General features: G+C 46.1%; 1 protein-coding gene across 3 annotated transcripts in view; it reads left to right on the top strand.

Moving 5' to 3' along the window:
- The window catches only part of LOC138637512 (uncharacterized), a 52,755-nt gene extending 30,188 nt beyond the window's left edge, over positions 1-22,567 (top strand). For all 3 annotated transcript variants that reach the window (XM_069726263.1, XM_069726261.1, XM_069726262.1), the window contains exons 2-5: positions 1,391-1,672; positions 2,626-2,731; positions 16,886-17,106; positions 20,697-22,567. In XM_069726263.1, the coding sequence (XP_069582364.1) occupies positions 1,441-1,672; positions 2,626-2,731; positions 16,886-17,106; positions 20,697-22,483 (2,346 nt within the window). In that variant the 5' untranslated portion in view covers positions 1,391-1,440 and the 3' untranslated portion in view covers positions 22,484-22,567. The remainder of the gene's footprint in view (positions 1-1,390; positions 1,673-2,625; positions 2,732-16,885; positions 17,107-20,696) is intronic.
- Positions 22,568-23,346: the final 779 nt, after the last annotated feature.

The raw sequence follows: 23,346 nt of genomic DNA, 5'->3' as shown, positions 1-23,346 counted from the left end.
TTTAAAAATGAAAAAGTACTTTTTTTCACAAACATTTGATTTTAGCCTAAATTTTTTAATTTTCAAATGGGCAACAGGATAAAATGCATCCTAAAATCTGTTGGACAATTTTTCCTGAGTACACTGATACCTCATATGTGGTTATAAACCAATGTTTGGGCGCACGGCAGGGCTCAGAAGGGACGGAGCGCCATTTCACTTTTTGAATGTAAAATTAGCTCCAAAAGTCAAATTGCGCTCCTTCCCTTCTGAACCCTGCAATGCGCCCAAACATTGGTTTATAACCACATATGAGGTATCAGTGTACTCAGGAGAAATTGCCCAACAAATTTTAGGATCCGTTTTGTCCTGTTGCCCATGTCAATATGAAAGAATTGAGGCAACAAGAACATTTTTGTTAGAAAAATTAAAATGTCCATTTTTTTCTTCCACATTGCTTCATTTCCTGTGAAGCACCTGAAGGGTTAATAATCTTCTTAAATGTAGTTTTGAGTAGCTTGAGGGCTGCAGTATTTGGAATGGTGTAACTTTTGGGTGTTTTCTGTTGTGTACACCCGTCAAAGGGACTTCAAATGTGATGTGATCACTAAACAAAATGGTTTTGTAAATTTTGGTGGAAAAATGAAAAATTGCTGATGAACTTTGACTCCTTATAACTTCCTACCAAAAATTTTTTTTTTTTACAAAATTGTGCTGATATAAATTAGATATGTGGGAAATATTTAACAACTATTTTGTGTCACATAACTCTCTGGTTTGGCAGAAAAAAATCTTAAAAATTTGAAAATTGAGAAATTTTCAAATTTTTAGCCATATTTTTGTTTTTTTAACAAATAAACGCTAAAATTATCGACCTAAATTTAATACTCATATGAAGCACAATATGTCTCGAAAAAACATTCTCAGAACCGCTAGGATCGGTTGAAGCGTTCCAGAGTTATAACCTCATAAAGTGACACTGGTCAGAATTGCAAAAAATGGCTCGGGAATTTCGGTCAAAATAGGCTCAGGGCTGAAGGGGTTAAGTATTGTAACTCCTTACGAGTCTGACACAGGGCCTGGAGAATGATCTTCGCCATGTGGCTTCGCTCTACCATTCACCCCAATAGGACCAAACACCACTCCCTGCAGCCAATGAGTGGCCACAGTTCCCTAGGTTGATACGCTATCGACACCACCTGCTGGGACCCCCCTGCAACCATCTGCCGTAATGGTGGCATTTTGTAGGCAGAATAAACAACACTAATGCGCCTTAAAATGGTAGCGGAATCACTGCGGGTTTGAGGTAGCAAAATTCGGCACATGTGACCTTATACTCCCATTGTTAATTTAATAAGTGATCAGCACCCCTCCGTCTTATATTGACTCGAAAAAATTTTTTTTATTTCAGGCAACTTAGGTGGTGTTCTGTTACAGATTGTGACATCCTTGTGAAAAGAAATGGCTGAAAACAAACCAACATGCGCAGTTTGTGCCAAGACTTTTACTCAAAAGTGTAGTTTGAATGTACACATGAGGAATGTTCATGATATGGAAGTGGGTTTAGGGGGGCCTTTGGCGTGCCCCTTGTGTGACAGCAGAGTCCAATTTTACGAGGATCTTGCAGGTCATATGGAAGAGAAACATGGCATGCCAATGGAAAAAGAAGAACTAGCTTTTGCCTGTATGGAAGGTAAGACTGCTATATCTATATGGACTTTCTAGATCTATTGAGTATATAATCTGTATGTACATGTTCATATTTTGTTGCCAATGGCTATGCTTGCGTTATTTTGTCAAATATCAAGTAACAAAAATTATTTACTTCAAACTGTCCTGTGTGACAGTATGTTCTAGCCGTGCACTACAGTGCTCAATCACACCTATTATAAACATGTTTGTAAGCAAATAGTTAGGGTACCGTCACACTTACTGACCCTCCAGTGATAATGAGCCGACCCCCGGTTGACTCAGATCGCTGGAGGGCCGTTTTCTAATGGCTGTATTTACTGTGTTAATGCATTAACATATCAAGCACCGCAGCAAGATCGCTGCCGTTCTGGCCATGCCTTCGCCCGGGCCGGTCATTCTAGTTACCGGTCCAGGCGGTCCCGCAGCTGCCGCATCACCGGCGGCAGATGCGGGGAGCTCCAGGATGTGCTGTCCCAAAGCAGTAGCGAGCAGGGCCCCGCTATGGGGATCGCTGCTCGCTGTTGCTAATACCTGTCATACACAGCGAGGTGACGGGTGCCAGCAACGAAATAAGGTGCTGAACTTTCAGCAGTGAGCAGCAACCTCACAGCGGGGGCCTGCTCGCTGCTACCTGTCACACACAGCAAGATCGCTATGGATCTTGTTGTGACGTCACTTTTTACAGCGAGATTGTAGCGATCCTGCTGTGTGTGATGTGGCCTTTACTCCAAACAATACATTATTTGTAGCATTTGCTCATTCAGACTTTTTTAATAGTCTGACTATTCACCTTGCAAAAAAGCATGAACGCATCGGTTGGGTTGTGGCAAGGGGTGACAAACTGTATAGGTATTGAAACAGTATTGCTCATAGCTTAATATTTTCTTCCAGTATCATATAAACACTGTAAATGTCATACTACTCAGGGTATTTATAATATTTATTTCACTTTAGATTTTAAAGCATGGAAGAAGAAAGAAGAAAATGAAAACCGATCACTATATGTGAAACACTCCGGATCAAAACTGCTCGCTAATGGAAAAAAGAGAACGCTGTTCCAGTAAGTACATGAGACGATTAATTTGCTGATGTGTTTTAATTCCAAATCTGCCAGCAATTGTGCATTTGAAAAACCTGCTGCAAGAACAGCGTCATTTGTTGTGATTTGTACATGGAGTTGGTGGAGGTGTTAACTTTGAAAAACTAAATTCCACTCCAATATTTGCTGCATAAAGGCCACCCAAGCGTTTGTAAAAGCAATTTTTCAAAGTGTGTTTGCAGTGAAATATCGCTTTGCAATTGATCCCATGTTAAAGTTTAGGGACATGCACAAAACGTTAAAAAATGAGTTTCAAAATGATATTGCTAGCAATTTCTTGTCAACACTAGTTGTAGCACTTTCAAAAAAGTGTACTGCTACATACTTAGGCAGTTAACTGGTTCATGCAGCTTTACATGAACACCCGAGCCTTACACTATGGCTGGTCCGAATAACTAAAGCAATTGTTATCATCCACCTCTTGTGTCTCCCCTTTTCCTCATAGTTTGTAAGCTTGCGAGCAGGGCTCTCATTCCTCCTGGTATCTGTTTTGAACTGTATTTCTGTTATGCTGTAATGTCTATTGTCTGTACAAGTCCCCTCTATAATTTGTAAAGCGCTGCGAAATATGTTGGCGCTATATAAATAAAAATTATTATTATTATTATTATTATAAGTGTGTTTTAAATTGTTTTCAAAGTAGTATTGTTTTGATAGGCATTTCAGTACAATGGCTGTCTATGGAAAGCACTTCGTACACTGTCCATTCACTCCAGTTTCAAAAAGCAAATTGTACATATATTCAGATGGATGCCCTAGTCAGAACGGGATTCCTGAGGATCCCCTCTGCTACTAGGGGAGGCCGAGTCATACTTACCATCCTGATACCTCCCACACCTGGCCTGTCTCCTGATGCCTCTTCCTGCTCATCCTCTTTAGTGCAGCCTAGCAACACCAGACACTTGGCTCACAGCGCACTTTGTAGCATGAAGCAGGTGACCACTCGTTCTCTAGCAATGCTAGACAACGCTCAAGTACATAGAAGTGACCCGTCCCAGGGCAGCGGGGATACTCGGGTGTCGGGCCTCTCTATTGCTGGGGATGTCACGGCCACCGGCCTGACTCCGTGACCCTGGCGGTGCAGTCAATAAGGGGTATTTACAGGGGAGTTGATTGTCTTCGTGACGCTACCTGTACATGTCCGATAACTCATACCGGCGCTGCAAGGGACCTCTGGGGCGATGGGCTGCAGCTGTTTAATTTACACCCTATAGGTAGGGTACAGGTCCCGGGGCTCAAGGGATGGACTGGCTGGGATCTCGCAATAAAGACGGACACACACACTGAGTCTCTGTTCTGTACCTTTCCTGGTGATGGTGTAGCAGGTACCGTCCGGGAAGAAGGGTGCACCTCCGGTAGACTCCACACTGGTGAGGTATAGGCCTCCTTAGTTTCTTTCTGAGTGTCTGGATCGGTTCGTGTGTGTGACTACACCGTCCTATGCTGTCCTTTTCTCTAGCTCCCACCCGTCTCTGCTGCACTGAAGGGTTCTCTTCTGCTCTAAAGCTGGAAATCTGCGGTGTACATCCACGGGCTCTTCAGCTTCTAACCCCTTCATCGACTGGTGCTTCAGGTGTTTACCGGGAGGCTAAACCTCCTCGGGGTCTGTGGATTCTCTGTAGTCTACTCTAGGCAGCTACAGACTTTGGATTCCAATATCCAGTGCTTCTCTGGATTGAGACCGGCAAGTCTCTATCTCTCTGTCCCAGTGCTGCTGGTTCTCGCCTCTGCCTCGGACCTCACTCTTCTGGCCCACACTCTGGCTCTGGCTCTCCCACTGCTACTACGCCTGGCTTTTCTGTAGTCACCAGTCTCAGCTACACTCTGCTTCTGCAGCTCTCCTAGCACCTGTACGCTCTGGTGCTCTATCCTCCAAGACCCGTATTTATAGGGGATCTGGTCTGCAGTAACCAGTGGAGCTCCCCCTACTGGTCTGGAGGTTGTGGTGTAGTGTGGACACTCAGTGTGGAGCTTCCCCTTGGCGAACTAAGTGGTTTGTGGGCTCCTGGCACAGGACGCCACAGACGGAAGAGGCATCAGCCCCTGGCAGCGCTGTAGTCAGAGTGAATCTCCTATGGACTATGGCCCCACTGCTTGGAAACCAGCATTTCTCTAGGAACCTTCCACGACAGCAGTATCGGAGGATATCTCCCCGCCCTAATAGGGGACAGGAAACAAAGAGGTTAAATACCCCTCCCCTTCCTGCAACCACCAGTGTTTTTCCTGTCCCCTATGGGGCATGAAGAGGTTCTCTGATAGTGCTGCCGTGGCCGGCGATCGGGATTACTGTTACCTTTCTAAGAAGGGCAGTCAAGGTCGGGGGGCTCCGCTCTCCTCCTCCTCCTTCAGACTGGTCCCATCTCCGTGTCCACCACGCGACTTGGGACCCTCTCCCGCCCTACCCACGCCTCTTTCGGGAGGCAAAGCGGGGCGGTACGGTGCTCCGCGGTCCTCCTCCAGCTCCCCGGCTTCCTCCTTCCTCCACGCTGGTGCTGGCGCGCGCACCGGAAGTGACGCGCACCCGAACTTCCGGTTTTTCCCCGGCGCCTTACACCGCAGCTCCCGCACGTGCCGATCAGCGTCCTGGCCCAGGACATCCAGCGGCAGCATGGACGGGCGTCTCTGATCCCCCCCAACGGACACTAACGAGGAGGAGGAGCAGGGAGCCTCGGTACTCTATTTATTCCTGGCTAGGGAAGCCTCCAGGTAAGACCTCCTGTCTATGTCCCTCTGTAGTCAGAACTTCTCACCATATGGACGGCGACAAACCCCTTCACTCTGCTTCTGCGGAGCCCAGCGCTCACCCCTCTCCTGTAAGTAGCGGGATGACGTCCCTTGCTGTCCATTTTTTTTTTCATACGACTTAATCCGTCCTTTCTCTCTCTTTTAGGGAGACAAGGCCTCTGCCCTTAAGAAGGTGCCCAGCCGCAAATGTGCTGCATGTGCGTCCAAGCTTCCCTCTGCATATAAAAAGAAGCTCTGCCAGCCATGCACAGATGATGTTCTGCGTTCTGAACAGCCCTCCCTTATGGACAGCATCAGGACTCTCATCAGGCAGGAAGTTCAGTCTTCCATGGCGGTTTTTTCCCAACCTCCAACACCGCAGCCTCCCCCTCCTAAAAAAAGGAAGACAGCCCCAGTTGTCTCTGACTCAGAAGAATTACATACTTCAGATTCAGGGGACATTTGGGAGAATGAGAGTTCTGCCTCTACCTCTGCTCCCAAGGCAGATAATAAAAAATACCTCTTTTCCTCCGAGGATTTGGAGGAATTAGTGTCTATGGTGAGGGGCACCATGGGGGTGGAGGAGGAGGCGGAGTGCCATTCTGTTCAGGATGACATGTTCGGGGGTTTAAAACTCAGATCTGTGAAGGGGTTCCCCATTCACGAAAATATTGAAAGCCTTATCCTCCACGAATGGGGCTTTCCTGAGAAAGGGTTAAACGTCCCATCAGAATTCAAGAACCGTTTTCCCCTTGAGGGAGACTGTTCTCTTTTTGAAATGCCCAAAGTTGATGTTCAAGTGTCAAGGGTAACCAAAAAAACGGCTCTACCCTTTGAAGATTCCTCCCAGCTGAAAGATCCCATGGATCGCAAGACTGAGAGCTTATTGAGGAAATCTTGGGACACTTCAACTAACCTATTGAGATCTAACGTGGCCTCAACATGTGTAGCCAGATCCTTGTTCCTATGGTTACGTACATTGGAAAATCACCTGGTGCAGGGTACACCTAGAGAAGAGATTCTTAGTTCTCTCCCTCTGCTACAGAAGGCAACTGGATTCCTCGCAGATGCCTCCACGGAGTCAGTACGAGTTGCCGCTAAATCAGCGGTTCACTAATTCCGCTAGAAGAGCTTTGTGGCTTAAATCCTGGGGAGGTGATATTACCTCAAAGTCTAAGCTTTGCGGTATCCCTTTCCAGGGTCATGTATTTGGGTCAGTTCGGGACGAAATTTTGGACAAAGCTTCAGATAAGAAGAAGGTCCTTCCGGAACAAAGGAATCCTAAGAAGCGGCTTTTTCGTTCCCCACGTGACCAAACCCCCCAGCAAAATTACAGGGGTAAGGGCAAATCGGGTCGATGGAGTTATCTCAAGGGAGGGAGAGCCAGAAATATCCTGGTCCCCCAGCCCCCACAGACCTCTGAGAAGCAATGACTACTCTCCGGTCGGAGGTCGACTCTCGGGATTCCTCCCCCAGTGGCAGATGATCACCACAAATCAGTGGGTCCTGCGTACCATTCGGGAGGGTCTAAGATTGGAGTTCGAGAGTCCTCCTCATCGTCTAATGATCACTTCCCTACAATCCCCAGAACTTCGGGAATCTCTGATGCCGGATATTCTAAACCTGCTTCAAGCAAGAGTGATTTCACATGTACCACATCGGGAAAGGGGAGAAGGGCACTATTCCCACCTCTTTTTGGTGAAAAAACCCTCCGGGAAACACCGTATCCTTATAAATCTGAAGCCTCAAACTGGAGTCGATAAGATCAGCAATCCCGCCGATCGGTCAGGACTGGGTGATGGTGACGCTGGACCTGAGGGACGCATACTATCATGTGCCGATACACCCAGACCACAGAAGATTCCCCAGGTTTGCGATTTCCCAAAACATACGGATCAGCCATTATCACTTCAATGTTCTTCCGTTCGGAGTCTTGTCTGCTCCACGAGTCTTCTCCAAGATCATGTTAGAAGCGGTAATCTTTATTCGTCAATAATGGGTCTGTGTCATTCCATACCTGGACGATTTTCTTATCATCGCCCCATCCGCTTCACGTCTCAATCAGGATGTGACAAAGGTTCTCAACATCCTAGGATCGCTTGGGTGGATCCCGAATCTGGAGAAATCAGACCTCCGGCCTTCTCCACGGAAAAAATTCCTAGGAATCCTTCTGGACTCGGAGAAGAGAATGTCCTTCCTACCCAAGGACCGATCTTGTCCACAGGATCTCCAGGTTCAGAAAGCAAAAAATCCCAAATCTAAGAGACTCTATGTCAATCCTGGGTTCATTGACATCTTGCATCCAGGCAGTCTCTTGGGCCCAGGCCCATACGAGAGTACTCCAATCACACATCCTAGCATACTCAAGAGGGCACCAGATGGCTTTAACCAGGAAGATTCCCCTTCCCTCTCAGGTGAGATCCTCTCTGTTATGGTGGCTGAACCCCCGAAATCTACATCGGCGAGTCAGCTGGGATCAGACTCCTCTCAGAGTACTCACAACAGACGCAAGTCAGAGAGGTTGGGGCGCCGTGATAGAAGGCTCCCACTTTCAGGGGTTGTGGGGCCCGGATGTAAGACACAGTTCCTCAAATTTGAGGGAACTGAAAGCAGTGGAAGAGGCACTAAGAGCCGCATCTGCCATCATCCAAGGTCACCACGTTCGGGTGATGTCCGACAATATGACCACAGTGGCCTATCTCCGACACCAAGGGGGCACAGGACACTCGAACCTGAAGTTAACTGCTGGAAGGATCTTTTCCTGGGCAGAAAATCACCTCATGTCAATCTCTGCAGTACATATAAAGGCCCCTTCACATTAAGCGACACTGCAGCGATACCGACAACGATCCGGATCGCTGCAGCGTCGCTGTTTGGTCGCTGGAGAGCTGTCACACAGACAGCTCTCCAGTGACCAACGATGCCGGTAACCAGGGTAAACATCGGGTAACTAAGTGCAGGGCCGCGCTTAGTAACCCGATGTTTACCCTGGTTACCTTCCTAAAAGTAAAAAAAACAAACAGTACATACTTACCTAACGCTGTCTGTCCTCCAGCGCTGTGCTCTGCACTCCTCCTGTACTGTCTGTGTGAGCACAGCGGCCGGAAAGCAGAGCGGTGACGTCACCGCTCTGCTTTCCGGCTGACCGACGCTCACAGCCAGTACAGGAGGAGTGCAGAGCACAGCGCTGGAGGACAGACGGCTGTAGGTAAGTATGTAGTGTTGGTTTTTTTTACTTTTAGGATGGTAACCAGGGTAAACATCGGGTTACTAAGCGCGGCCCTGCGCTTAGTTACCCGATGTTTACCCTGGTTACCAGTGAAGACATCCCTGGATCGGTGTCACACACGCCGATCCAGAGATGTCCACGGGAGATCCAGCGACGAAATAAAGTTCTGGACTTTGTTCAGCGACCAACGATCTCCCAGCTGGGGCCTGATCGTTGGTCGCTGTCACACATAACGATTTTATTAACGATATCGTTGCTACGTCACAAAAAGCAACGATATCGTTAACAATATCGTTATGTGTGAAGGTACCTTAAGGGGATTAGACAATTCCCAAGCGGATAATCTCAGCAGGAAAGACTTCCATCCAGGGGAGTGGTCTCTAAACCAGGATGTATTCCTAACCCTAGTCCAGAAATGGTGAACTCCCGATGTGGACCTATTTGCCAACAATCGGAACACAAAATCAGACACCTTCTTCTCCCTGACCCCCTCAAAAGAGGCACTAGGACTGGACGCTTTCTCCCACCCCTGGGAGTTTACCCTGGCATATGCCTTTCCGCCAATACCACTGCTACCCAGAACATTGCAGAAAATCCAGATGGACCAGGTGACAACGATTCTGGTAGCCCCATTGTGGCCAGGAAGAAGCTGGTTCAGCGCTTTGACAAGCATGTGTCTGGAAGGCCCGATTCTGCTTCCACAGAGACGCGACCTTCTTCAACAGGGCCCCCTGACTCATCCAGATCTACACAAACTCAAGCTGACAGCTTGGTTACTGAAGCCAAGATTCTGAGAGCCAGAGGACTCTCACAGGCAGTAATCGAAACCCTACAGAAGAGTAGGAAGCCGGTAACTAACGCCATTTATGGCAAAATGTGGAAGAAATTTTCATCATGGTGTTCCCCAAACAGACCGGATCCTGTCATGATCCCAATGGCAGGGGATCACAAAAGGACAAGCACACAAAAAACAGAACAAGCTCTAGGGTGATGGAAACTGAGCTGACCGCGATCCTGAACCTAATTCACAACACTAGCAGTAGCCGGGGAACGTGCCTACGATGATTCTAGACGTCTCGCGCCAGCCGAAGGACTAGCTTCCCCTATTAGAAGAAACAAAGACCTCTCTTGCCTCCAGAGAAACACCCCACAGAAATAGCAGCCCCCCACATGTAATGACGGTGAAATGAGAGGAAAGCACATACGTAGTAATGAAAACAGATTCAGCAAAATGAGGCCCGCTAAAACTAGATAGCAGAGGATACAAAAGTGAACTGCGCGGTCAGCGAAAAACCCTACAAAAAACCATCCTGAAATTACCTGAACTCATGTGCCAACTCATGGAACATGAGGAGTAATATCAGCCCACTAGAGCAACCAGCAACAAGGAATCACATAACTGCAAGCTGGACTAAAACAAAAATAAAGCAAAACGTGGAACAGGAAAATCAAAAACTTAGCTTGTCCTGAAGATTACTGAAGCGGAAAGCAGAGGTAACAAGACACACTGATTACATTGATCGCCGGCGAGGAAATGACAAGAAAGCCAGGTTAAATAGGAAACTCCCATATCCTGATAGAACAGGTGGACACCAGAGACCGCAGAGAACACAAGTCACCCAGTACCATCTGTAACCACCAGAGGGAGCCCAAAAACAGAATCCACAACAGTACCCCCCCCCCTTGAGGAGGGGTCACCGAACCCTCACGAGAACCACCAGGGCGACCAGGATGAGCCCTATGAAATGCACGGACCAAATCAGCAGCATGAACATCAGAGGCAACCACCCAAGAATTATCCTCCTGACCATAACCCTTCCACTTGACCAAATACTGAAGTTTCCGTCTGGAAACACGAGAATCCAATATCTTCTCCACAACATACTCCAATTCTCCCTCCACCAGCACCGGAGCAGGAGGCTCAAGCGAAGGAACAACAGGTACCTCATACTTCCGCAACAACGACCGATGGAACACATTATGAATAGCAAACGATGCCGGGAGATCCAAACGAAACGACACAGGGTTAAGAATTTCCAAGATCCTATAGGGACCGATGAACCGAGGCTTGAACTTAGGAGAAGAGACCTTCATAGGAACAAAACGAGAAGACAACCACACCAAGTCCCCAACACGAAGTCGAGGACCCACGCGGCGACGGCGATTAGCAAACTGCTGAGCCCTCTCCTGGGACAACTTCAAATTGTCCACCACATGACTCCAAATCTGATGCAACCTATCCACCACCATGTCCACTCCAGGACAATCAGAAGGCTCCACCTGACCAGAGGAAAAACGAGGATGAAACCCCGAATTACAAAAGAAAGGAGAAACCAAGGTAGCAGAACTAGCCCGATTATTAAGGGCAAATTCGGCAAGCGGCAAAAAGGTAACCCAGTCATCTTGATCAGCAGAAACAAAACACCTTAAATAAGTCTCCAAGGTCTGATTAGTTCGTTCCGTCTGGCCATTCGTCTGAGGATGGAATGCAGACGAAAAGGACAAATCAATGCCCATCTTAGCACAGAACGTCCGCCAAAATCTAGACACAAACTGGGATCCCCTGTCAGAAACAATGTTCTCCGGAATCCCATGCAAACGAACCACGTTCTGAAAAAACAGAGGGACCAACTCAGAGGAGGAAGGTAACTTAGGCAAGGGTACCAGATGAACCATCTTAGAAAAGCGGTCACACACAACCCAGATGACAGACATTTTTTGAGAGACAGGGAGATCCGAAATAAAGTCCATGGAAATGTGCGTCCAAGGCCTCTTCGGGATAGGCAAAGGTGACAACAATTCACTGGCCCGAGAACAGCAAGGCTTAGCCCGAGCGCAAACTTCACAAGACTGCACAAAAGAACGCACATCCCTCGACAAGGAAGGCCACCAAAAAGACCTGGCCACCAAGTCTCTAGTACCAAATATTCCAGGATGACCTGCCAACGCAGAAGAATGGACCTCGGAGATGACTCTACTGGTCCAATTATCCGGAACAAACAGTCTTTCAGGCGGACAACGATCAGGTTTATCCGCCTGAAACTCCTGCAAAGCACGTCGCAAGTCTGGGAAGACAGCCGACAAAATCACCCCATCCCTAAGGATACCAGTGGGCTCAGAATTTCCAGGGGAATCAGGCACAAAACTCCTAGAAAGAGCATCCGCCTTCACATTCTTTGAACCTGGCAGGTATGAAACCACAAAATCGAAACGGGAGAAAAACAGTGACCAACGAGCCTGTCTAGGATTCAGACGCTTGGCAGACTCAAGGTAAATCAGATTTTTGTGATCAGTCAAGACCACCACACGATGTCTAGCACCCTCAAGCCAATGACGCCACTCCTCAAATGCCCACTTCATGGCCAAAAGCTCCCGATTACCAACATCATAATTCCGCTCAGTGGGCGAAAACTTTCTAGAAAAGAACGCACATGGCTTCATCACCGAGCAATCGGAGCTTCTCTGTGACAAAACCACCCCCGCTCCAATCTCAGAAGCATCAACCTCAACCTGAAAAGGAAGCGAAACATCTGGCTGACGCAACACAGGAGCAGAAGAAAACCGGCGCTTAAGTTCCTGAAAGGCCTCCACAGCCGCAGGAGACCAATCAGCAACATCAGCACCCTTCTTAGTCAGATCCGTCAAAGGCTTAACAACACTAGAAAAATTAGTTATGAAACGACGATAAAAATTAGCAAAGCCCAAGAACTTCTGTAGACTCTTAAGAGATGTAGGCTGCGTCCAGTCACAAATAGCTTGAACCTTGACGGGATCCATCTCAATAGTAGAAGGGGAAAAAATATACCCCAAAAAAGAAATCTTCTGGACTCCAAAGAGACAGTTTGAACCTTTTACAAACAAAGAATTGGCCCGCAGGACCTGAAACACCTTCCTGACCTGCTGAACATGGGACTCCCAGTCATCAGAAAAAAACAAAACATCATCCAAATACACAATCATAAACTTATCCAGATATTCACGGAAAATATCGTGCATAAAGGACTGGAAGACAGAAGGAGCATTAGAAAGTCCAAAAGGCATCACCAAATACTCAAAATGGCCCTCAGGCGTATTAAATGCGGTTTTCCACTCATCACCCTGCTTAATCCGCACAAGATTATACGCACCCCGAAGATCAATCTTAGTGAACCATTTAGCCCCCTTAATGCGAGCGAACAAATCAGTCAACAATGGCAAAGGATACTGATATTTGACCGTAATCTTATTCAAAAGACGGTAATCTATACAAGGCCTCAAGGAACCATCTTTTTTGGCCACGAAAAAAAAACCTGCTCCCAAAGGAGACGAAGATGGACGGATATGTCCCTTTTCCAAGGACTCCTTAACATAATCCCGCATAGCAGTATGCTCTGGCACTGACAGATTGAACAAACAACCTTTAGGAAATTTACTGCCAGGAATCAAATCTATAGCACAATCGCAATCCCTGTGAGGAGGAAGCGAATTGAGCTTAGGCTCCTCAAAAACATCCCGATAATCAGACAAAAATACAGGAACCTCAGAAGGAGTAGATGAAGCGATAGAAATCGGAGGTGCATCATCATGAACCCCCTGACATCCCCAGCTTAACACAGACATCGTTTTCCAGTCCAAGACTGGGTTATGAGTTTGTAACCATGGCAGACCAAGCACTAAGACATCATGTAAATTATACAGTACCAGGAAGCGAATCACCTCCTGATGAACGGGAGTCATACGCATGGTCACGTGTGTCCAGTACTGAGGTTTATTCATAGCCAAAGGTGTAGAGTCAATTCCTTTCAAAGGAATAGGGACTTCCAGAGGCTCCAGACTAAACCCACAGCGGTTGGCAAATGACCAATCCATAAGACTCAGGGCAGCGCCTGAATCCACATAGGCATCGACGGAAATGGCTGATAATGAACAAATCAGAGTCACAGACAGAATGAACTTAGACTGTAAAGTACTAATGGCAACAGACTTATCAACCTTTTTTGTGCGTTTAGAGCATGCTGATATAACATGAGCTGAATCACCACAATAAAAACACAACCCATTTTTCCGCCTATAGTTTTGCCGTTCACTTCTGGACTGAATTCTATCACATTGCATTGTCTCAGGTGCCTGTTCAGAAGACACCGCCAAATGGTGCACAGGTTTGCGCTCCCGTAAACGCCGATCAATCTGAATAGCCATAGTCATAGACTCATTCAGACCTGTAGGCGCAGGGAACCCCACCATAACATCTTTAATGGCCTCAGAAAGGCCATCTCTGAATCTTGCAGCCAGGGCGCACTCATTCCACTGAGTAAGCACCGACCATTTCCGAAATTTCTGACAATATAATTCTGCTTCATCTTGCCCCTGAGAGAGAGCCAATAAAGCTTTTTCAGCCTGAATCTCTAGGTTAGGTTCCTCATAGAGCAAACCCAATGCCAGAAAAAACGCATCCACATTGAGCAACGCAGGATCCCCTGGTGCCAATGCAAATGCCCAATTCTGAGGGTCACCCCGCAGGAAAGATATTACAATCTTGACTTGCTGAGCAGGGTCTCCAGAGGAGCGAGATTTCAAAGAAAGAAACAACTTGCAATTGTTCCTAAAATTCAGAAAACTAGATCTATCTCCAGAAAAAAACTCTGGGATAGGAATTCTAGGTTCAGACATAGGAGCATGTACAACAAAATCTTGTATATTTTGAACCTTAGCAGCAAGATTATTCAGGCTGGAAGCCAAACTCTGGACGTCCATGATAAACAGCTGAGGTCAGAGCCATTCAAGGATTAAGAGGAGGAAGACGCAGCAAACTCTGAGGGAAGGAAAAAAAAAAAAAAAAACTTCCTCAGACTAATTTTCCTCCTACTTCAGCCAATATGATTACCACTTTTCGGGCCGGCGATACTGTCATGATCCCAATGGCAGGGGATCACAAAAGGACAAGCACACAAAAAACAGAACAAGCTCTAGGGTGATGGAAACTGAGCTGACCGCGATCCTGAACCTAATTCACAACACTAGCAGTAGCCGGGGAACGTGCCTACGATGATTCTAGACGTCTCGCGCCAGCCGAAGGACTAGCTTCCCCTATTAGAAGAAACAAAGACCTCTCTTGCCTCCAGAGAAACACCCCACAGAAATAGCAGCCCCCCACATGTAATGACGGTGAAATGAGAGGAAAGCACATACGTAGTAATGAAAACAGATTCAGCAAAATGAGACCCGCTAAAACTAGATAGCAGAGGATACAAAAGTGAACTGCGCGGTCAGCGAAAAACCCTACAAAAAACCATCCTGAAATTACCTGAACTCATGTGCCAACTCATGGAACATGAGGAGTAATATCAGCCCACTAGAGCAACCAGCAACAAGGAATCACATAACTGCAAGCTGGACTAAAACAAAAATAAAGCAAAACGTGGAACAGGAAAATCAAAAACTTAGCTTGTCCTGAAGATTACTGAAGCGGAAAGCAGAGGTAACAAGACACACTGATTACATTGATCGCCGGCGAGGAAATGACAAGAAAGCCAGGTTAAATAGGAAACTCCCATATCCTGATAGAACAGGTGGACACCAGAGACCGCAGAGAACACAAGTCACCCAGTACCATCTGTAACCACCAGAGGGAGCCCAAAAACAGAATCCACAACAGGATCCTTTCAACCCAAATATTGCACAGATTCTTCAATTCCTACAGAAGGGCCTAGAGCTGGGGCTTTCACCTAGTACCCTAAAGGTTCACGTGTCAGCTCTTGGTTCTTTCTTTGACCAGGATCTAGCGAACCATCGATGGGTCAAACGATTCATATTATCGGCAACCAGAATCCGTCCAAGACTCCGGGTCAATACTCCCCCTTGGGACTTAAACCTGGTATTAAAAGGTCTGACCGGAGACCCCTTTGAACCCCTTTCAGCATCCAGATTAAAGATCTTAACCCTGAAAACCGTTTTCCTGGTAGCCATCACTACTGCTAGGCGTATAGGGGAGTTACAGGCCTTATCGATCCAGGAACCATTCCTGACCATAACTACGGATAGTATAATCCTCAAATTAGATCCTTCCTTTACACCTAAGGTAGCTTCAAACTTTCAGAGATCAGGACATCATATTACCCTCTTTCTGTCCAAATCCCTCTAATCCAAAAGAAGAGGCCTTTCACACCCTGGACGTCCGCACGGTGGTCCTGTTCTACCTCCAACAAACGGAAAGTTGGAGGTTGGATCAAAACCTGTTCATCCAGTGGTCAGGGCGAAATAAGGGCAAAAAAGCAGCCAAAAGCACAATTGCTAATTGGATTAAACAATCCATTAGCCTGGCATACTCTTCTCAGAAGCTTACACCTCCAGCTTTACTGAAAGCCCACTCCACCCGCTCAGTCTCAACTTCCTGAGCAGAAAGGGGAAGCGCATCAGCAGAGCAAATATGCAGAGCCGCCAACTGGTCATCAATCCATACATTCACCAGGCACTATAGGCTCAACTTCAACAGGGATCTATCGTTCGGCAGACGTGTTCTGCAAGCAGTTGTCCATCCCTAAAGAAATTAGCGGTTGGTATCACTCCAATACTGCTGTCGTGGAAGGTGACTGGAGAAAATAGAATTAGTTCTTACCGGTAATTCGGTTTCTAGGAACCTTCCACGACAGCACTAATTTCCCTCCCTATCTGATTTAATAAATTTATGATTCCTGCACTTACGTGGTAACTATACATGCTACTGTGTCCAGAAAAAACACTGGTGGTTGCAGGAAGGGGAGGGGTATTTAACCTCTTTGTTTCCTGTCCCCTATTAGGGCGGGGAGACATCCTCCGATACTGCTGTCGTGGAAGGTTCCTAGAAACCGAATTACCGGTAAGAATTAATTATATTTTCTGGTGGCCAGGCAGCCGACCCGGATGTACAACGCTGCAATCAGATTAACATCTGTTTGCAGCATTTTGCATACAAAGCAATTTGTACAAACCAATATTGCAAATGTTTCTCAATGCTTTTTGGATTATCACTCCATCATGGACTTACAGTACAAAATGTGTTGCTCTATGTAGGTATTTAAATCAATATTGAAGACACAATTTATTTAAAATTAGTTATCAAGTGTTTTTGTTTTCTCACATATTCCTCATGTATTATATATTGTGCTTTATACACCAAAAAGATTTATATACTTGATATATTTCAGCTGCAATAGAGATGGTTCATACAGGTCCAGGGTTGGAACAGATCGAAAGAAGAAGTTGAAATCACAAGGGTCATGTAAGATAGAAGCAAGGTGTCCATCTTTTATCATTGTGAAAGAAGGAGCTGAAAACGTGAGAGTTACATTTTATAAGCGACATGTAGGCCACAGCATGTCTTTGGGACATCGAACGCTATCTAGAGACGACTGCACAGAAATTGCTGGTAAGTGCTAGGCCCTATTCATATACAGTATATGTGTGTGTGTATATATATATATATATATATATATATATATATACTAGATTAAGGCACGATGCTATCGCATCGGGAGGGCGGTGAAATGAACAGGTGCCCTAGAAATAGCCGCTGAATAGTAGAGTCCTTTCTCTAGAAAGGAAGCAGTTGTTTCGGGATTTATATGGTGTGTTCGGTGTCTCAGTGGTTAGCACTGTTTATGGTGTCTCAGTGGTTAGCACTGTATATGGTGGCTCACTTGTTAGGACAGCATATGGTGGCTCAGTGGTTAGCAGAGGTTACGGCGGCTCAGTGGTTAGCAGAGTTAACGGAGGCTCAGGAGGAGGAGGGGTGCGGGCAGGAGGAGGAGGAGAGGTGTGGGAGGGAGGAGGGGTGCGGGCAGGAGGAGGAGAGATGCGGGCAGGAGGAGGAGAGGTGCGAGAAGGAAGAGGAGAGGTGCAGGCAGGAGGATGAGGGGTGCGGGCAGGAGGATGAGGAGGGGTGCGGCCAGGAGAAGGAGGGGTGCGGGCAGGAGGAGGGGTGCGACAGGAGGAGGAGGAGAGGTGCGGGCGGGAGGAGAAGGGGCAGGCGGGAGGAGGAGGGGTGCGGGCAGGAGGAGAGGTGCGGGCAGGAGGATGAGGGGTGTCTCCCCGGTGTCTCCTCTCTCTTCTCCCCGGTGTCTCCTCTATTCCCGGTGACTCCTCTATCTTCTCCCCGGTGTCTCCTCTCTCCCCCTCTCCTCCGGACTTCTTACCTGTCCCGGAGGCCCCCGCCGTCTCCTGCACGGTCCCGCCGTCTCCCGGTGTCCTGTCGGTGTCTCCCGTGTCTTCAGAGGTCTTCTTTTGCTGAATAGGACCTGCCGTGATGTCACAATCGTGACAGCCTGTTAACATGATGTAACCGGCAGTCACGTGATTGTGACATCTTGGCAGGTCCTATTCAGAGAAAGAATACCTCTCCAGGCCGGTGTGTGGCAGCTCCAGCAGCTCACCCTGGACACAGGAGGAGCTGCACACCGGAGGAGGCAGCGGCAGAGGAGCGTGGCCGGCTGAGGTGCGGGGGCCTCGGGTCAGCACAGGGGGAGGGTGGGGGCAGACAGATCTGGGTGGGGGAGGGAGGAGGGAGCAGCATGGTCGCTTCGGGTGTGTTTCGCCGGCGGGGGGGTAAAGTGACAGTAGGCCCCCCCCCCCCCCCGTCGTCCGAATGGTATCGGCGGCTCATAAGCAGCGGCTCATAAGTGGCGACGGATGTGATGTCACAAAAATAAATAGGACATACAGACGGAAGTTCACATCCGTGATTATTATATAGGATATATATATATATATATATATATATATATATATATATATATACACAGTGGGGCAAAAAAGTATTTAGTCAGTCAGCAATAGTGCAAGTTCCACCACTTAAAAAGATGAGGGCCGTCTGTAATTTACATCATAGGTAGACCTCAACTATGGGAGACAAACTGAGAAAAAAAAATCCAGAAAATCACATTGTCTGTTTTTTTAACATTTTATTTGCATATTATGGTGGAAAATAAGTATTTGGTCAGAAACAAAATTTCATCTCAATACTTTGTAATATATCCTTTGTTGGCAATGACAGAGGTCAAACGTTTTCTGTAAGTCTTCACAAGGTTGCCACACACTGTTGTTGGTATGTTGGCCCATTCCTCCATGCAGATCTCCTCTAGAGCAGTGATGTTTTTGGCTTTTCGCTTGGCAACACGGACTTTCAACTCCCTCCAAAGGTTTTCTATAGGGTTGAGATCTGGAGACTGGCTAGGCCACTCCAGGACCTTGAAATGCTTCTTACGAAGCCACTCCTTCATTGCCCTGGCGGTGTGCTTTGGATCATTGTCATGTTGAAAGACCCAGCCACGTTTCATCTTCAATGCCCTTGCTGATGGAAGGAGGTTTGCACTCAAAATCTCACGATACATGGCCCCATTCATTCTTTCATGTACCCGGATCAGTCGTCCTGGCCCCTTTGCAGAGAAACAGGCCCAAAACATGATGTTTCCACCGCCATGTTTTACAGTAGGTATGGTGTTTGATGGATGCAACTCAGTATTCTTTTTCCTCCAAACACGACAAGTTGTGTTTCTACCAAACAGTTCCAGTTTGGTTTCATCAGACCATAGGACATTCTCCCAAAACTCCTCTGGATCATCCAAATGCTCTCTAGCAAACTTCAGACGGGCCCGGACATGTACTGGCTTAAGCAGTGGGACACTTCTGGCACTGCAGGATCTGAGTCCATGGTGGCGTAGTGTGTTACTTATGATAGGCCTTGTTACATTGGTCCCAGCTCTCTGCAGTTCATTCACTAGGTCCCCCCGCGTGGTTCTGGGATTTTTGCTCACCGTTCTTGTGATCATTCTGACCCCACGGGGAGGGATTTTGCGTGGAGCCCCAGATCGAGGGAGATTATCAGTGGTCTTGTATGTCTTCCATTTTCTAATTATTGCTCCCACTGTTGATTTCTTCACTCCAAGCTGGTTGGCTATTGCAGATTCAGTCTTCCCAGCCTGGTGCAGGGCTACAATTTTGTTTCTGGTGTCCTTTGACAGCTCTTTGGTCTTCACCATAGTGGAGTTTGGAGTCAGACTGTTTGAGGGTGTGCACAGGTGTCTTTTTATACTGATAACAAGTTTAAACAGGTGCCATTACTACAGGTAATGAGTGGAGGAAAGAGGGGACTCTTAAAGAAGAAGTTACAGGTCTGTGAGAGCCAGAAATCTTGATTGTTTGTTTCTGACCAAATACTTATTTTCCACCATAATATGCAAATAAAATGATAAAAAAAACAGACAATGTGATTTTCTGGATTTTTTTTTTCTCAGCTTGTCTCCCATAGTTGAGGTCTACCTATGATGTAAATTACAGACGCCTCTCATCTTTTTAAGTGGTGGAACTTGCACTATTGCTGACTGACTAAATACTTTTTTGCCCCACTGTATATACACATATATATATACACACACACACACTTGAGTATAAGTAGAGGCCCCAAATTTAACCACAAAAAAGTGGTAAAACTTGTTGACTTGAGTATAAGTTGGGAGTGGGAATTGGGCTCCTGGGGGGTCTGTCTGCTGCTCCATGTAGCCAGCTGCAGCCCCCGGAGAAGTCCTCCCTGTAGCCAGCAGGTCCCATCTTTAGCCAGCAGCTGGTCCCCCTTAGCCAGCAGTGCTCCCCATTAGACAGCAGTGTCCCCCACAGCTAGCAATGTTCCCCATCGGTGTTAAAAGTTTTTGGCTATACAGCCTTCATAACACAGTTTCACATGTAGGAACCAAACAACCCATGCCATCTGCCTTCTCCAAGTGAGCGCCTCGGCTGGCTAGCAACTCATGATAGATAGATAGATATCCAATTGAAATACATTTGATGGCATGTTGCTTTACATGAAAGTAGTCATACATGCAGAAGTAGATTCCTACTTAATGGTCATTGAATATAAAAAATGAAAACGATTTACTCATTTTAAAAATTTTTTGTTTGTTATTGATGTCACATTTAATTAGTTGAAGTATAACTGATCATTGGTTAAATATTCATCTTTCATAGGACTCTTGGAATCTGGAAGACCGCTATTAACCATCCTTGATTTAGTTCGAGATAGTTGTCTTAATAGTGAGCATTTCCAGCGTATTCATCTTCTGACTAAAATGGACATGCGCAATATAACTACAGAGTTCAATCTGAAAAAGGATCGTCTCCACCAAAATGATGCCATCAGTCTTGAGATCTGGGTGAATTCATTTTTAGAGGGTAACATGGACTATCACCCAGTCGTCTTCTACAAAAGGCAGGAGGAGTCAGATAAGCCGGTGGTGGGATCTCCACATTTAAATGATGAAGATTTTTTACTTGTCATCATGACACCGTATCAAAAGAAAATGTTTGTAGAATTTGGAAGTGACATTATTTGTGTGGATGGCACTCACGGAACGAATGGATATGATTTCCAGTTACTAACAATATTAACTGTAGATGAGTATGCTTCAGGATACCCTATCGCTTTTTGTTTCACAAACAGGAAGGATACAATTGCATATAAAAGATTTTTCCTTGCAGTTAAAATGGCTAATTCGATGCCAGTAAATTATGTCTGCAACATATTTATGAGTGATGATGAGCCCGCATTCTTCAATGCCTGGGAGGAAGTGATGGGTCCTGTAAAGCATCGCCTGCTTTGCAGTTGGCACGTAGACAGAAACTGGCAAGCCAATGTCCATTCCAAAATAAAGTGTCACAGTAAAGGAGTGATGGCATACAAGGTATTACATTTATTGCAAAAAGAATGTAATGAAACTTCCTTCCTCCAAAAATTACAGCTTTTTCTCCAAGAATTAGGTGAAGATGAAGATACCCAAGAGTTTGCCAGATATTTTCGTGCAGTTTATGCTAAGCGACCTGAAACTTGGGCATATTGCTATAGGAAGGGCCTTAGAATAAATACAAACATGTATCTCGAATCCTTTCACAGAGTGTTTAAACACATGTATTTGGAGGGTAAAAAAATAAAACGGCTGGATAAGTGTGTGTCGGCACTAATGAAATTTACAAGGAACAAAATGTTTGAAAGATTGATTCGAAAACCAAAAAAGACGCCTTCTCATCGACTTAGTCAAATGCAAAATTCACACATAGAGAGCTTGGCAATTAGCAACAGTATGATTGTAGTACATTCAAAGAACGCAGTCTTTGAGGTTCAGGCCTCAGATTTAAAACATAGCTATGTTGTGACAAAAGAAGAGGTGACAGAGTGCAGCCTTAAAAATGTCTGCCCTTTAACCTGTTCTCTTTGCCAGATCTGCGTCCACATGTACACCTGTAGTTGTGTGGATAACTTAATAAAAGGAAACATTTGCAAACATATTCATGCAGTTGTGCGGCTGGGTTTAACAGAGGACCCCGAAACGCTTACCAGCACCCATGCAGAGACCACAGAAGCCGATGAGTTAATGGCAGATATTTTAAAGTTTAACGTGCCTCTTGATTATTGTACATCTTCACAGAGGCAATCTTTGATTAGTAGCTCTGAGGTTCTGACCAGTTGCTTTAGAGTTAATGAGATGTCCGCAGACACCATTATAGCTGCTCAAAAAGACATTGGTAATCTATTATCAAAATATAGCAAAGATGACTTAACTGTAAGGATGAAAAATAGGGAGCCAGCAAACAAAAAGATTCAGAAACAAACAAGGCTTTTCTCTACAAAAAAGAGAAAGGAAAATTTGAAGACATGTCTCAAACCAAGTGCCAATGAAAAAGACAATTTGTGGGTGAATTTGGGTAAGGGTGAGGCTGAATACATCCACACTGAATTTGATCACACATATTGTAAATAGTTCACAGGCCATTATTTACAACTATTGGTTTCTTCATTACATCAGTTAATGATGTCAATAAATGTACAAATGTTTGTCATGAAATATTGTAGTTTGCCTGGTTTTTCATTCTCATGTTTGGTTCACAGCTGGTTTTTATGATTTCGATCACGAAACTTCATTGTTGGTCAGAATGCGGAGGCTGGCCGATGTCAATGTGCCTCATACAGAATATACTGATATGCCAATCTAATAGGGAATGCGAATGCCGAATGGTTCGCTTTTAGACACAGAAGCAAGGGTATACAGAAAAGCACTGCATAGAGTCCAACGTCACACATTATGACATGCTACTATCGTCGGCATTGATAGAGAACGAGTGGTCACCTGCTCGTTCCCTCGCAACTCCTATGCTAGTGCCATGTCATCATTGGGCCTAGCGTGGTCAGGAGGCAGAGAATGAAGGTTAGCCACACCTGCAGTATGCGGGAATGGACGGAGATAGTGTCGAGAGCTATGTATACTTCGGCAGGCAGCAGTTGTGAGAGCAGGAACTGGACAGTACAGCTGATGGTAAGGATGACTTCCCTCCCCCGCACCACTGTTTTCCGGCCTCCATGGATGGATGGATGCATCACTATTGCAAGGTGTTTGCAAAACTGATTGCAAACGGATTTCCATAGAGGGCCATTCTGTACAAATGCATAAGAAGCAATTCCGCTTTCATACTGAATTGGGACTCGGTCATCAAAGCACAAGAGTTTACAGTTTTGATGACTGAGGAAAAAAACTAGTTTTTTTTTTTAATGACACTCAGTTTCCAAACTGAGTGTGATACGCTCCCTATACTTTAACATGGAATGCGAATTTGTGTGTGTGTTTGC

The sequence above is a fragment of the Ranitomeya imitator genome, chromosome 5 (assembly GCF_032444005.1).
Source record: "Ranitomeya imitator isolate aRanImi1 chromosome 5, aRanImi1.pri, whole genome shotgun sequence".
NCBI classification, from domain to species: Eukaryota; Metazoa; Chordata; class Amphibia; order Anura; family Dendrobatidae; genus Ranitomeya; species Ranitomeya imitator.
Note: the sequence above shows the minus strand (reverse complement) of the source record. Positions and strands in the feature narration are given on the sequence as shown.